This window comes from Aptenodytes patagonicus, chromosome 24 (genome assembly GCF_965638725.1).
Source record: "Aptenodytes patagonicus chromosome 24, bAptPat1.pri.cur, whole genome shotgun sequence".
Classification (NCBI taxonomy): Eukaryota; Metazoa; Chordata; class Aves; order Sphenisciformes; family Spheniscidae; genus Aptenodytes; species Aptenodytes patagonicus.
The window spans coordinates 1,667,593-1,683,012 of NC_134972.1; the positions used below are offsets into that span (position 1 = coordinate 1,667,593).

At 40.0% G+C, this 15,420-nt stretch overlaps 1 protein-coding gene across 2 annotated transcripts in view; it reads right to left on the bottom strand.

Moving 5' to 3' along the window:
- The window catches only part of DOCK5 (dedicator of cytokinesis 5), a 71,183-nt gene extending 57,455 nt beyond the window's left edge, over nt 1-13,728 (bottom strand). The window contains exons 1-5 of one of the 2 annotated variants that reach the window (XM_076359044.1): nt 13,685-13,728; nt 6,689-6,729; nt 5,617-5,672; nt 4,623-4,719; nt 458-606 (exon numbers count right to left, since the gene is read on the bottom strand). In XM_076359044.1, coding sequence (XP_076215159.1) covers nt 458-606; nt 4,623-4,719; nt 5,617-5,672; nt 6,689-6,729; nt 13,685-13,694 — 353 coding nt within the window. In that variant the 5' untranslated portion in view covers nt 13,695-13,728. The remainder of the gene's footprint in view (nt 1-457; nt 607-4,622; nt 4,720-5,616; nt 5,673-6,688; nt 6,730-13,684) is intronic. The other variant, XM_076359045.1, reaches the window with a different exon arrangement.
- Nucleotides 13,729-15,420: the final 1,692 nt, after the last annotated feature.

A 15,420-nucleotide genomic window follows, 5' to 3' on the forward strand; every position in this document is an offset into this window, starting at 1 on the left:
TAAATGAGTTCTGGAGACAATCCCTGTTCTGTATAAACCAATGAAAGGTGGAGTTTTGGTGAGCTATAGAACTGTATTACTCAGTTGTTGATAAAGCAGTTTAGTTCATAACCAGCATCCAAATCTTGGCTACAGCTAGCCAGGCACAAATTGTGCTCCATGGGAAATACCATCATGTGCCAGTATTTCTGCAGAATTAAGACAGGTAAGGTTTCCTGCCAAGTCGAAGAGATTGCTGGCATATGAAGAACCAACTGCTACATGCCCACCTGCCAGGCTAGTCGCATTCTGATGGGGACTGAAAGCTCTAATTATCCCCTTTCCAAGGCAAAACGTAAAGCCTAATTCAGTGTTCCCCTTGCGTGCTCATTTACACCATTTTGTATTAACAGCCATCTAGAGCCTTTACTGAGATTTGGGATTCTCCCCTGCCCTCAAGACATAGTTTGGCGTTTACCTGTTGCCGTAGTCAATCTTAGCAGTGACTTTCTTCTTGAGCTCAGCTAGCTCATCTTTGGGAAGGGTCCCAGACAGTATCTGTGACCGCCATTCTATCAGGCTGTAAGTCATTTGTTGGACATGCCGAAACTGTGTTGTCTTGTTATCCTACAGAAAAAAAGGGACAATTTTAAGCTAGTGATAGCCTGAAAACGATGAGCTCAATAACCTTTCTGAAATGTACTCAATTGAATCTACCATACAAGTTGTATTTAACTAAAAATATCTGAGAAACTGGCACCATATAACACTACAAGATTAGACCCATGGAACAAAATCTCCACTACTTTGCACTGCCAAGGTTTAAGTGTCTCAAGATTCGGGGTCTTCACCATTTCCTCAGGACATTATTTCAGAAAAACCTCACAGACAAAAAATAGACTTCTGGTGCTTTCCAGCACTTAAACTACTATGATGGGTGCTTTTTATATACAGGACAGAGGGATGATGTTAAATGATCGCAATTGTGTTCCAGCAGATTGAGACAGGAATGCCAACTTAATATACAAAGGCTCTTTCTCCTTACCTCTGCCACTCTCAGAATGTGTGACACTGGGCAAGTCATTTTTAATCCATGTTTCACATTTGTTTTGCCTATTTAGATTGTAAGACTCTGAGGCAAACACTTTATTTGCGTTTAAAAGTCTAAAGTTGATACCAAAACATAAATAACAATGACAGATGACCAACACTCAAGCCCACAAGCTTTTTCTCACATCTGTTCCTCCTATAGCTTTCACCAGCCTAAAGAACTCCTCAGCCTCTTTGTTACGTATAAAGAAGGCCTCTCGTCACCAGAATACAACACTAACAACACGAACAATGTGGTTAATTGCAATCTCTGCCCTCACCACTGTTTACAGTGTTAGCAACTATGTTTTGAAGCCAGAACACTAAGCAAATTGAATCCAGGGACTCATTTTCATGGCTGCCTGCTCTCTTATCCCTGTCCCATCATACACTCAAAATCCATTACATTAAAAAAAGGAATAGCAACAAAACACAGCGATATCTGGGAAACGCTGCTTCCCTGCCAGTATGCATATTATATTTCAAGGTTCGTATTCTACCCACTGATAACTCACGCATGGATTGTCATGTCCATGTCTGACCTCCAGACAAGAGTTTAATGGAAATCAGAGTAGCTCTGTGGAAACACAATAATGTCTCTGGCTGGTGTCTATCAGGAAATAAGGCTGAAGATTATCTGCTCTTCAGAGCACTCATTTTTGTTTACATTTGTACAGAACTTAATGCAACACAGTCTTGACTCATCCCATGCTTTTAGGCAGTAGTTGCTCAGAACCTACCATGCCAGAAGTTGTCCAAAAATGCAATAAAAATATCATGTCTGGATTCCCAGACACCACCTCCCCAGTCTACCCAGGTACTCACTCATGTTTGCTGCAGTCATTGCATCTTCAATTAATGAAAATACTTCTCATGGTATTTACTAGTTCCACCCTAATAAAATTAGTCACACACCTATATACCTCTTTCCTATCGTTTCAGACTCCAAGGCTGACTCTGTAATTAAAAAATAGATAGCTATGTAGTAACCTACTCTATTTGCAGCAATATGCGCTTAGATAAGTAATTAAGCCTTTAGAAGTGTCAGCTATACCATTTATACCATTCAAAAGGGAACCCAGGCCTCATCCTCTCTTTACCACCACATAGTGAGCCAGTTACTAGGATGACTCTGACTTGCACCGAGTCTCAAGTGCAGCTCATTTTCAGAGTGGAGTGCCACAAATCAAAGGACATTAAACTTTCATCTACTGGGACATGTTTATGGATATGCAGCTCCAAAATGACTGTCAAGAGGTTTTTGACTACATCTCACCCAACAGCTAGTGGGAATTGGCCAATGGTATATTGCTGGTACATTCAGGCAGCAGCTGACCAGCGTCAGTTCTGTGTATCAAAGCTGTTAATGTTTAACTGTGAACCCCAACTGCTCCCACACAGCAGAAAGAGAGACTTGTTCAAATTATTTCCCCATTCTGGTCTCTGCAAAGAACATGAATGATACAAACTACGCATAATTTGCCCCCTGAGAACACAAATCTAAAGGGAGTTATAAATAGCCATCTTCCCTTTGATTTGGGCAAATGCGAAGGGGCTAATGGAGGCTAGATGAGAATTTTGGTTCCTATAGGGAAGATATTAGATACGTATTTAGTAAACAAAGGAAAAAAGCGTGTTCTTAACTTGCGTAAAAATAATTGCAAAGAGAAGGCAACTTGTGTTAGCCTTCAGGGAAATATAGAGCAGATCTCAATTTGACAGTCAGCTAAAGCTGAGTTCTCTCTACAGCTGTTTACACTAGCTAACTCCTATTAACTAAACGAAGTTAAAAACTCTCACCCATTTTTATATTTGTTTTGCAGTGGAGATATACCCACTGGTGCAATTCATGCTGAAAAACACAAAAATTAAAGAACTGAAATGAAATGCTGCCAAAGAAAAAAATCCCCTGTATTTCCCTTTTCTCCTCAAATACCTCCTTCCTCCTTTAGCTTTTTTTTTTTTCTTTTTATACATACTGCAGGGAAAAATAAAATAAACTCAAATCCATTTCAAACCACAACATTTTCCAAGACTATTATAAGACTTAATGTTGGTCAAGCACAGGCACATGAAAGATTTCTGCTCTTAGGAAAAATAGATTCCGAGGCTAGGATCCTAAAGTTATTCAGAAAAAAAAAGCCAGGAACAAAACTCTCTTTTCACACAGTAATAACGTCACATACGGCTTCTCATTAAATTAAGAGGGTGGAACAAATTCTTGTGGTTTTGTGGCGCACAAACGAAATGTATTTGTGGCCTGGTGAAATTTTCAATAGGAGAGGTTGCTCTGGGTAAACTGAATGGCTAGAGCTAATTTAAAACCATTCTCTCATCTTGATTAAAGTCTCAGAGCACACACTATGCAGGCCATAACTCCGAACGTCCCCCCTTCCTTCTTCTTCCCCCAGTTTTATTGCTGAGCATGACATCATATGGTGTGGGATATCCCTTTGGTCAGTTGGGGTCAGCTGTCCCGGCTGTGTCCCCTCCCAGCTTCTTGTGCCCCCCCAGCCTGCTTGCTGGTGGGGTGGGGTGAGAGGCAGAAAAGGCCTTGACTGTGTGTCAGCACTGCTCAGCAGTAATGAAAACATCCCTGCGTTATCAACACTGTTTCCAGCACAAATCCAGCACACAGCCCCATACCAGCTACTGGGAAGAAAATTAACTCTACCCTGGCCAAAACCAGCACACTCTGGAGGCTGAACTCACTACTAACCAAAGAAAAATAAGTTTGACACTCTTTAATGCGCCTTAATAATCACCTTCGAAAGAAGGCAATTAATTGTGAACTCCAGTTGTGTTTCTTTGAGCAAGAATGCACCTACCTCAGCAAAACTACCAAATCCATGCATTACCTTGGCTTCTGACTTTTCTGAGATGGCTATCATATGGCCAGGCCACTAAACAGAGTTAGTAGATGAGAGGTCTCTCCCCAGCCCTACTGAGAACCAAATATATTATGTGACTTCGGACAAGTCAAATCTTCCCCCACCACACATGGCCCTAACTCTCTTCCCATCCTTTGTCTATCTTGCCTATTTGAGCTGTAGGCACTCTGGGGTGAGGATCAACCATTCTATTAAGTACCTACAATACTTCTAGAAAAACAGACTTCACACTTGTTAAAGGTTCTGTTAAAACAACATCATAGTTTCTCACACAACTGAGATACCTTGCCCTCTTACAGAGGCACGACAAGCAAAGCAGGAACCCTTATTTTACCAGCAACTCACACACACGGCCCCAGCCAGCTGACATGATGCTGAAGGTGACTTGTGCCAGTCAATGCTTCATCAGTGCTGTGTCACCAACACAGTTATTCAAGCACAGCAAACACTGTAGCGTGGACTAAACCGCAGTTCTGTCTGTGATCACACATCCCATTCAGTGGGGAGCAGAACATTTTTAGCCTTTTAGACCAATTTTACAATAATGATAGTTTTACAATTCTGCTTAACTTCTATTTAAAGTCTTAAAGGGCCCTGCAAAAAGCCCAGTCTCATCTCATCTGAGGTCATTTAATAAAATACCAACCACTGAAGAAAACTTACCACATATAACTTGTGCCAGATAACTGCCCACTCCCTCAGTGTAGAAGTGAGTTCTTGTCCAAGGGGCAATTCACTTGGAATCACTGTTTCATGTTGTCTGGGGGGGGGGGGGGGGGGGGGGGGGGGGAGAAAATAGAAAAAAGGTGTTGTTACACTCAAGATTAAAACTTAGTAGTAAAACAGAAATTTCAGAGGGCTGGATATTCACACAATTCACTCATGATGCCAAGATTCTTAAATTGTTCAACTGGTTCTCCAACACACACGTGCACATTCATTATCCATTTTTAATGCAAACATGTTTCAAGTTTCTTTCAGTCTTGTTATTTTCAACTGATCTATTCTAGAAATATGCTAAATAGACAGGAATTAAGTTTGGAAGAATCACCGCTTGCAGCGGTGACTTGGCCACAGTTATTAAAAAAAAAACAAAACCCCAAAACCCCACCAAAAAACCACAAACCGAATCAGAAGGAAAAAAAAAAAAAGTACCTTCTAAAGTCTCCTTTGCAACTGCTGTTTTCCTCTCACTATAATGATCACAGAATCAGCTCTAAGAATCAAATGAGGAGTCATTTCCTTAAATGTTTTCCAAGACAGGAAGGAATCCACACTCCTGCTGGCTACTTGGCTGCGAGCAGGAGTGTGTTATGACTTGCAGGAGTCCCCAGAGGAGCTAAATGTAACTTGATTGACCTGCCTCGCTACTAACTTGTCTAGCAGAGCTTTCTCATTTTTGCAAATAGTATTCTCCTGCACCTATGCCTACAATTGTTTTGGTATCTACAATACTCTGAAAAAAAGAAAGTTATGCAGCTCCAGAAGTCTAGCACAGGCGGTATGCCCTGCTGCACACACAGACCAGGAGCATTCATTACAACCACCACTACTTAAGTTTCCTTTTTTCTTTTTTTTTCTTTTTCTTTTTTTTTAAATGAAACAGCATTCCGTTGTTCTTGCTACGAAAAGTACATCTCAAGAAGCTCCAACCTACCCCCGGTCCTTCACGATTGCCTCTTTTAAATGGATATATGTTTCTGGGAAAATGCCCTAAAAATAAATACAGAAATAAAATAAATAAATCACACCATAGGCTATGACATGACAAAAATGCATTCAACAGAAAGCAGGGGAAGAGTATGATCAGCAGAAGAGTAACTGTGACTGATGTTTAGTGTTTACCTATAACAGAAACGTGTTAGGCCCACCAGTCAAGGTATCACAGGAAAAAAGAGAGTAAGAACCATCAGGTTGCATGCTTGAGCACTGTATTTGATATTAGCACCTCAGAGAAGTTAATTCCTTGTTTCACTGTAATGACACTCATCTTCCTGTATGAAATGTTGTAAACTCTTGCAAACTATCAGTCACACTCATTTGCCCTTGCTACATAATATTCTTGGAGGCATTTGTCAAGTTGCCCTGGACCTGTGGTTCTCTAGAAAAGCTCACAACACATGACAGCATTTGCAGGAATTCACCAGTCCAAAGTTTCCATTATTTAAGAGCAACCTTCTAGGAGTGTTGCAACCCTTTTCTTTTTTCTCTTCATTCCCCTTTACACCTGAAAAATGGAGGCTGTGAAGGATGTTACCACATGAGAGGTGCCAGGATTCCTATGGGAAACCAGATTTCCATGCAGTTTTCAGACTGGTTTCACAAACCTCAAGAAGTTTGGCTGACATCCACGCGTGCATAATTTTTGGAATATTTTTCAAGTCAAATCAAAACTCTAATCTTACCATTACATATAACTAATGCTGGATGTGTACAGGTCCAAGACCATAATAATAAAGCCATAAGCTAGTGTATGCAGATATGCAACAGTCAGTTTTGCTAGTTCAAACTACATTACGCATGCTTACAATGGAGGAGTACCCAGGTAATGGTTCTGAAACGTTTAGCTCAAGGGCATTTATTGCTATCACTAAGGAAACGGACATAGTGATCAGGAGACCTGCACAATATTAAGACAAGAAATACAGCAGAAGCATAGCAGATTACAGCACCGGACGGGGTCTGGCAAGGTGTGAAATAAAAATTAGAACTGAAAAGTGAGGTCATACCTTCTTAGATTTATTTCGGAGTGTGTATCCTCGGTACCAGCCTGTCAAAGGGAAACACAATTTTTTTTTTTTTTCCCCTGTCTACAGCAATTAAATACACATTGTTATTCTCACTACGATTCTACAACATAAATCTATTGATCTTGCTCATTTGAGATCTACTATTGTGAAGACACCTCTGCTCTGTTTGTAGGAGGCTTGGTTCCTAAGAGTAGGGCAGAAGGGTGTCTGTTCCTACCATGAACTGACACTCTCACTTCTACTCTGCGTATCCATTTGGGCTGTACTGATAGGGCTCCATGGAAAAGCAGGCCACTCCGTGTTACGCATTTTGAAAGTGACAATCTTCATTCCATAAAGCTTGCAAGTTAAATACACAGCACAGAACTACTGCTATGATCATCTGACAGATGAGGCAGAGAGACAGACCTGCACGCAGAACTACCAACCCAAGGTCATATAGCATGTATCTGGCAAAGAGAAATATATTCAAGTGTCCCAAGTCCAATTCCACTCTGCCCCTTTAAAATTTTCTTCTCTATGAAGTGCATTTTCATCCAAATCATCATACAGACTGTGCTTGAGCTCCACATTGTGTAGGTTCATTATCTTCTTCTGTGACTCAGTCTAAAGCCTTCCTTCAAAGGAAGGCTGAAAGAGAATGTTTTATTAGATAAGGCAAAAAAAACCCCAAACCGCTTTCCCTGGTAAAAATATTGTTTCTCAATATTATCTTGACAAGATCTAGTAAAGTATAAGATACAAAGTAACAACCGTGATCCCCAAGACTCAGAAGCATGTGTCCCTTTCAGATGTACGTTTCTTCTCTCTTCAGCACCTAGGGTTTGACCAGTATTTTGATTTCAAGGTCACTGAAATGCAAGTGTATGAAAAAACTGCTGTATTTCTTATGTCCTCAAGCAAGCCTTGCTGAATGAGCAGATAGGAGAGAAGTATAGCTGTGGGCAAGTCACTCCCACTCTTCTTCGACCACCTCCAAACTGTGTGAGACAAAGGGATTTTTTCTCTCCACCCTCACCTTCGTCAGTTGTCTCAGCAAACATAAGAGCTGTGCATGATCAAGTGCACTCTTTCCACTAGGTGCCTGTTCCCTGCCATAAGCAACAGTTTCCACCACCTTCAGTGCTTCTGAAGTTACTGTACTGGAAATGACAAACTAAACATTTCAGAAGAAGAATCTGCTCCATTTTAAATGCTGATGTGCAGACATAACATCCCTTGCAATGTTCTGGGATAAGATGCAAACTTGCACTTACTGACTCTTACCTACCAAAAGCACCATTCCAAATGTCAAGACACTCTGCAACCCCAACTCTCAATTAACCATGCTCCTAAAGCACCGTTTTTTGACTCTTCTCCTAAGGTTCAACTTGCATTGAAACTGAAAACACTGACCCTACCTCCTAGCAAACATGAAAGGTATAGATTATGGTCTATAAAACATGAATGATGTTCACAGCTATCACGACAGACAACGTCACTGATCCAAGACTATTATGTTCAGCTGACTAGCAGAGGGAGCAGCACCAAGAAGGCAAAGGGATTTAAGGGAATAATCAGGTAAAGAAGAGGGGAGGGGAGGGTGGTTTGTGGGTTTTTTTTTTTTCTTTTTTTTTTCTTTTTTTCTTCCCCCCCATATATTTAAATATTTAGCAAAGAAGGTTGCATGAAGAACCATGGAGCTGAGATCCCTCAAGCATAAATTAGAGCTTAGGATGGTTTTTTTGTTTTGTTGGTTTGGTTTTTTTTGGGGGGGGGGGAGGTGCTTGGTTTTTTTGGTGGTTGTTGGGGTTTTTTTAAGCACAGTTTTGGCCCCTTTCTCTAGCAATTAGAAGGTGAATCAGCTTGACCGCATAATCCCCAATATTCCAGTAGTAAGTTAGGAGGAAAGAAGAAATTCCATTCCTTCCACAGGATGAAGATAAGATTATACATTGATCATGGACCAATGGATAAGGTACTGGATTAGGGATGAGAAGATTTAGGTTCTATTTTTATCCAAGTTGTAATTAATTGAATGGTCAAGTACAAGTTATTCAGGGTGTTATACAAAGCTCATGGAATTTAAAAAGAGTATTTTCCCAGTGATTTCAATTCCATTTAACACAGTGTCTCAGCCCTTCTATACCACAGCTTCCTCATATTTAAAATGGCCTCTTGGCATTAACCGTATTCCTGTAAAATATTTTGCAATCATTGCATAAAAATATGCTGTATATTATTATGCAAAACTATTTCAGCAAGCATCTCATGCAATTTTTTTCAGAATTCTGCTCCAATTTTCAATCACCTTATCATTTTAAAAGGAACAAAAGCTTTTGGCAGTGGTCAATTGATTACTTGATTTCTTCTTTAAAGAAAAAAAAAAAAATCCGCCTAAAGCTTCAGAGGACTGATAAGACTGACTTAACATTTCCCTTGAGTATTTTCTCCAAGCAGAGATGTGCTAAATGGAGAAAGGCTTTTCAATTGAAGATGACATGGCAAATTTCAGCTACTACAACACTCTTTCAAACTGCAGTCTGATAAAGAATGCAAGGGTAGCAGACTGAGTCTTGCAAAGAAATGTCATAAAGCGTGGGTTTTGGGTTTTTTGTTGTGGTTTTTTTTTTTTTTTTTTTAAATGGAACACAGGTCCTCAATCTTACCTTTCATTAAATGGATTTTATGCAGTATGTAAAAGATCAGAAAAATCTAAGAAAAAAATATTCAAAATGCAATAGTTTAAATGACTAAAACTTATACACAGTGATGCAATCCCAGGTCACGTGCTTAACCACAGGTCTTTGTTCCTCTTCCGCTGTAGTGTACTGTCTCAGTACCACAACATACACCACTGCACCGTTCTGAAATAAAACAAGGGATTGCTTCATTTACCTACAGTGGTCAGAGGAAAGATAAAAGACTGAAACTAGGAACAAATTCAATGCAAACTTTTTTTCATCAGGAGAAGAAACTGGTCGGAATCACGGTCTGTGGGCACACATTCCTTCTATCCACAATTTAGCTATTTCCCACAGCTTGCATGAAATAATAATATATAGTGCAGATTAGAAAAGATTCCCCTGAACAGAAATGTATCCTCCCAGCTCACTACTCAAGGACAGATTCCCAGAGAGTAAGTAAATCCTGCACTGAAGCAGCTTTCAAAGTATTGGACGCAGCAAGTTTCCTTCTTCTCTTGGATTTTGCAGCATATGCCCAGTCTTGACAGTATTTGGCAAACAACAGGATAAGCACGCACTGCTTATCTTATTATCACGTGGAAAAAGTAATTTTGTACAAAGACCTCATGCCCTTCTGCAACCAGACAGCCAACCAGAGAAAGGAAGGAAAAAAACCAAACCACCTTGCTTTGCAGTTTACAAGTGTATCGTGACCAAGACACCTAAACTAACAAAACCATGCTTTGCAGAGGCTACATGTGTATTTGTTTTAAAGGGAAGGTAAGTCTAAGAAAACTGGTATTCTCCAGATCTTCATGTATAATAAATACACCATGGTGTTTCAAAGCATGCTTGAAGCCCAACTAAGACAAAAGTTATTTAAAATCAGTCTCAAAGTAAAACACTGAATATGCAAATTCAGACCCTATGTACAGTGCAAACCCCACTTACAATGCACCTAATGGCAGACTGGCAAAGATGCAGTGTGCCACAATCTGCATTTTCCTGGACTGAAGGAAATGCTGCACAGTGTAGACTATGGAGTTATTCAACCCAATAGCAAACAGCTCTCAGGTTGTCCGTATACAGATTCAAGCTGCATTGGGCATCAGCACATTATAGCTTGTATCAGAAATATTTGAAACCTTTAGTTCAAACTGCTCAGTCTGTGGTTTCAGCTCTGATGACCTTCACTTCAATGTTGTGTACTTCGTCCAAGTTGAAGCTACCATTTACAGGGATGATCGCCCTTCAACGAATCCTTGACATAGGCAAGCTGCAGTCCAGCAATATGAACAGACAATCTACCACGTTATCACTTCACTCCCTTATCTTCTTTTGTGCACTCACAATCCAAGCCTAACTGTGTAGTTGTAACTGGGACTTATAAAACATTAGGCAAAGCATCTGTTTAGAGCATGGGAAAAGAAAGCTTTACTAACAAAAGTGCAATGCCAGAGCCTCACCCCAAATTTGGCCAACTTTCCAAGGACTTCCAGCCTTTGCAACAGGCCTCTAACTCCTGATAGCATGTGCTAGCATAAATGAGCAGGGATTTTGCAATTTAAAGGTGCTTTCTCTCATTGTGAGGCCATTATGCAGTACAACAGCAGCACCTGACTGCACACGCTCCACCTTAAGAGTTTGTGAGACGCTACTGTCTGTGGCAAAGCCACGTAACATTAGAAGTTTGCGTAGCACAAGGGCCTGCACCAAACTGCATCCATACCTTGTGGCTTGCACTTTAATTCATTTTATTGCTCTTTGCTTCTCACACACCTCCTCCAGTGGCTTAGCTGTATCACTGTTATGTCTCAAAGCTATTCAGCCAGTTGAGTCTCAGATAACATTTATTGTTAACACCAAAACCCAGCGCAAGCTTCAACCTTGTTGCCTCGCTGTCAAGGAACAAACCGTGCACTTCAATTCTTACAGAGTGAAGCCAGCCAAAACCCCAGATGCAGAATACGAAAAGCTTTCAAGTGAAGGCTGTTTGATACACAACTTCAACCAGGAGGAAAAAGGAGGCATGTTCTAGATGACTGACAAGAGTGGGAAGCGAACTGCGGTGCAATGGTCTTGAGAACCTCCTGGTAACTCATAAAAGATGCTCCTGTGCATCCTGAGGTAGGGAACAATAGCAAGGAGCAAGATTTTTGAAGTGGCTATTACCATTACATGAGAGCCTCTGGACAATCCTGAAAAACTCCCCCTTAATTCCCTAAGGAATGCCCTCCTCAGCCAGGAGCTGCAGGGATAACTCACACAGACTAAAGAAAAAAAACAAACCAAAAAAACGCCCACACTTCACAAGGCATCTCTGAGCCTTTCTTCTTGCAAAGCCAACGCCCTGGTTAAATGGAACCTTTTTCTAAATTGAGACTTGTGTATCCAGATAAGAATAGCGATTAGTGGAACAAAAAAACCACTTCTATCAGACTGGAGTTGTATTTGTAAGTATACATTATTAGCATGAGAAAAACCAGAAAAGGCTTCTTGTGAGAACACTAATTCTCAAAAACACAGATGTCCGGTAACCAAGCTGAGAGCTGATGTCCCAAAAGAAAGAAAAATAGATACAGTAAGACATGAGAATTTCCTCCCAAGCAGACAGAATATCAGAATTTGGAGTTTTTAAGATGAATTTGTGGGAAATAAGACCAGACCCGCAGCAGAGTTACCCTCTCAGAGACAATCTGCATCTTCTCCGTTAGATTCACAAATGTCTGGCCTGAAGTTTTGGCTGGTCTTTCCAGGAAAAGTATTTAGTTGTACTGAAGTAATTCCTAGGTGCCTCAGTCACAAACTAGGATGCCACACTGATGGCTCAGTGTATGAAAACAATCAAAACACTTTCCCAAACAATTTACAATCAATCCTCTCAGGCTGAAGTTCCAAACTGGGACATTTCAGGTAAAAAAGGGATGCCATTTGGGTATTCATTTCCTATTCTTGACTGTCTCTCTGTTAAACAGCTGATTACAGACCAAGTAGTAGGATTAAACAATGATGCTGCTTTAAAAAAAAAGAGAAAGAAATACCTCAGCATTTGGGGAAGTACAAGATGCATCCTCTTCACGAGGGCAATTTTCATCCCTGACACTCCCTCTTCCTTGTGTCTTTTTGCAAAACCAGTTCATAAGTTAGCACTATTACATACGGATTTTTTTCCCTTTCTCCCTCTCTCTCCCCCCCCCCCGTCAAACACACTCACCACTATCACACACATCAGTGTAAAAACACACATCAGCAACATAATCTGCTTTGACATGTAGGAACTGGCTGGCTGCTTCCAGTGTCAAGGTCAAAGAGAAGTGGAAAAAGAACAACTGGCTAAGAACAAATTGCTAAACAAGCAGCTTGCCGTTCCCAGCAGAGATACTGAAGAGTTTTTGCGCGCTGAGTCTTTTTCAAACTGATGCTGCTTGTGAAAATGATTGAATTTATATTTTGGAAAGAGTATTTAAATTTTGGCAAGCCTTCCAAATGAAGTATTGACTAGTACATTCTTTAATTAAATGGCTGTGTTCCATTCCTAATATTGAAATCTTCATTAAACAGCCTAGTTTAGTAAGTAAATATGAAACACACAAGTGTAATTTTCATCTTGTTTAAAATAGGAATTTTGTTTTCCTTTCTGCAAGATGTTTTACATTAAGGTATGTATTATGAAAAACTTCCCAGTAAAGTACTGGGAGAAACAGCCTAAAAAGGGCATGGGAGCTCCATAACTGGAGGCTTTTTAAAACATACAATGCCAGTTCGTGATATTACAGCTTAAACCAACATTACTTTTGAAACAATTAGACCTGCCCTCTCCTTTTCTTTCATCCACTGCCTCCATTGTCTCAGATCAAAGAACTAATTCAGGCTAAAAGGTACTTTTTAAAAAATTATTATTATTATTTTCCAGCTGGATCAGTTCATCACATGACTATACAAGCGCTTGGCCTGGCGCAAGGAGGAGCCAAGGTAAACAGGTGAGGTGTGAAAAAAGGAAGGAACAGCCAGAAGTGTTTCTTTCTCTTGCAGTGCTGCCTTGAGACGCTAGTGAAATCTTACCTTGACAAACCTCTGCCAGGAACAGCGTAGATATGATTGCCGCTTCTGTATTTTATGTATTTGTAACACCGTTTTAAAAGTCAAGTGCATACAGCAAACACTACGTTGCAAGCTTTGCGCTTTTGGGCATATCAGAAGTTGAAAATCTAGATCTGAAACTTGTATTATTTAAAAAAAAAAAATCTTGATTTGTTATATTTACTTTCAAAAATGATTGCAAAGTAATTGGAAGTGATCTGCAACCTACCTTCATACATCTCCAAAATGTGAACAGTATCACCAACTTGCAAGGAGAGCTCCACATCTTGGACAGCATCATAATTGTATATTGCTAAAAAGGGGAAGAGGAGGGAGAGAGAGATGAAAAACACAATCATGAAAGCTGTGAGGTAATCAGATTTTGAAATCTGGTATCATGGCACCTGTCAAAGGCAGAATATGATTTTTGAAAAAGAACTATAAAGTTACTAAGCTATCCTGTGTATATCATACACTGGAAAAGTATGTAGCATATCTATTTCCAGATTGTATTGTCAGTTCCTGCAAGGATAAGAAACATTATTCTTAACAGCCGACAAAGTTTGTCTTTTACATTTAAGAATACAGATCTGTGACACTATATTAAGAAGCTGCATCTTCCCACTTTGCTGACACAACCAGCCCAGCAAAGGTCACTGTTACCCCAGGCAGAGGTTATGGATCAATTAGGTAATTGTCATTTTTTATTAGTGTTTCACAGGACTAACTGCAATGTAGCACTCACAAAACAACATAAATTGGATGTCATAAGAAAAAATGCTGCTGTTCTATATTAAATGCCTCAGACTATTTGCTATTAAAGGCTCTTTCCAGAGAAGAGCCAATCTTAGCACGAAAACTGGAGATTCTCTGCAAATTTAATCCCTACCAAAGACAAAGCTAATCTGAATGCTTATCGGATTTCCAGTGGGAATAGGATTAAGCCCAGAAGCTCACGCTTCTGAACTGCCTTTTCTCTGGAACTTTCTTGAGGTGCACAGTTTCACTGGGCAAAGCAGAAGAGCCCTCCTTAGAGCTGCTGGAAGCTTGTCAAAATGAGAAAGTTTAATTTGAATTTGCTTTCAAACCAATGCAAGTAAAAAGACATAAAGCAGTCAGGAAAATGCTTTCTATGGTTCAATGAATTGATTGGCTAAGTCAAAACAGACCACTCCTCTACCAAAATGAGATTATCTTATTTATTTAAAACACTGTTTTAAGTACAGATCACATCTTAAATGCAGCAATACAATCTTCTCACACACATAAGCATCGTATTTACATATCCAAATCTGTTCCCCAAGCAAATGTATTAGTGAAGTAAGCACAATGTTTGTTTTTAAGAAGGCAAATAAATCATGCGAACATTTTCAGGGGGCTTTGGGAAAATTCTTCAGACTTCAGAGGGTTTGTATTTGAAGAACTCTCTCTGAAAATTAAATAAATAAAAAATTGAGCTCTTATGTCAGGAAATTTGCATCTAATGCCTATCATTTCCATCAAGATGAGGTATATTGCCTCCTGGCAAGGATCCAGCATAAACAAATGACTGTGGCTTACCACACCGGAAATTATCTCACATATACTAGCTTTCTTTAAACTACTGTAACTATAAATAATCCAACAGAAGTAGGCAGGCAATGTGAATTCCCTGCAGTATCTGAAATAGACCCTGATCACAAACAGATACTTATTTTCTTATGCTGCAGGGGCAGTGTTTGTTCACGGTGGCCCTAATTCGTGCCTACCATAACTTCAGTGCCTGCAGAGATACACACAGAGTACGCACTGAATCTATTACATTGTTTTCCAGAGGGTTACAGGAATGTTACTGGACTTTTGCTCCTAAGGCACTAGCTGCTTCGACATCCAGTTTCCTCTCCCTCCCCACAACGGTGTTCTAAGCCAAGATATTAAAAACTGACTGGTGATCTGGATAGTCAGCTTAGACACCTTAAAGGCCCC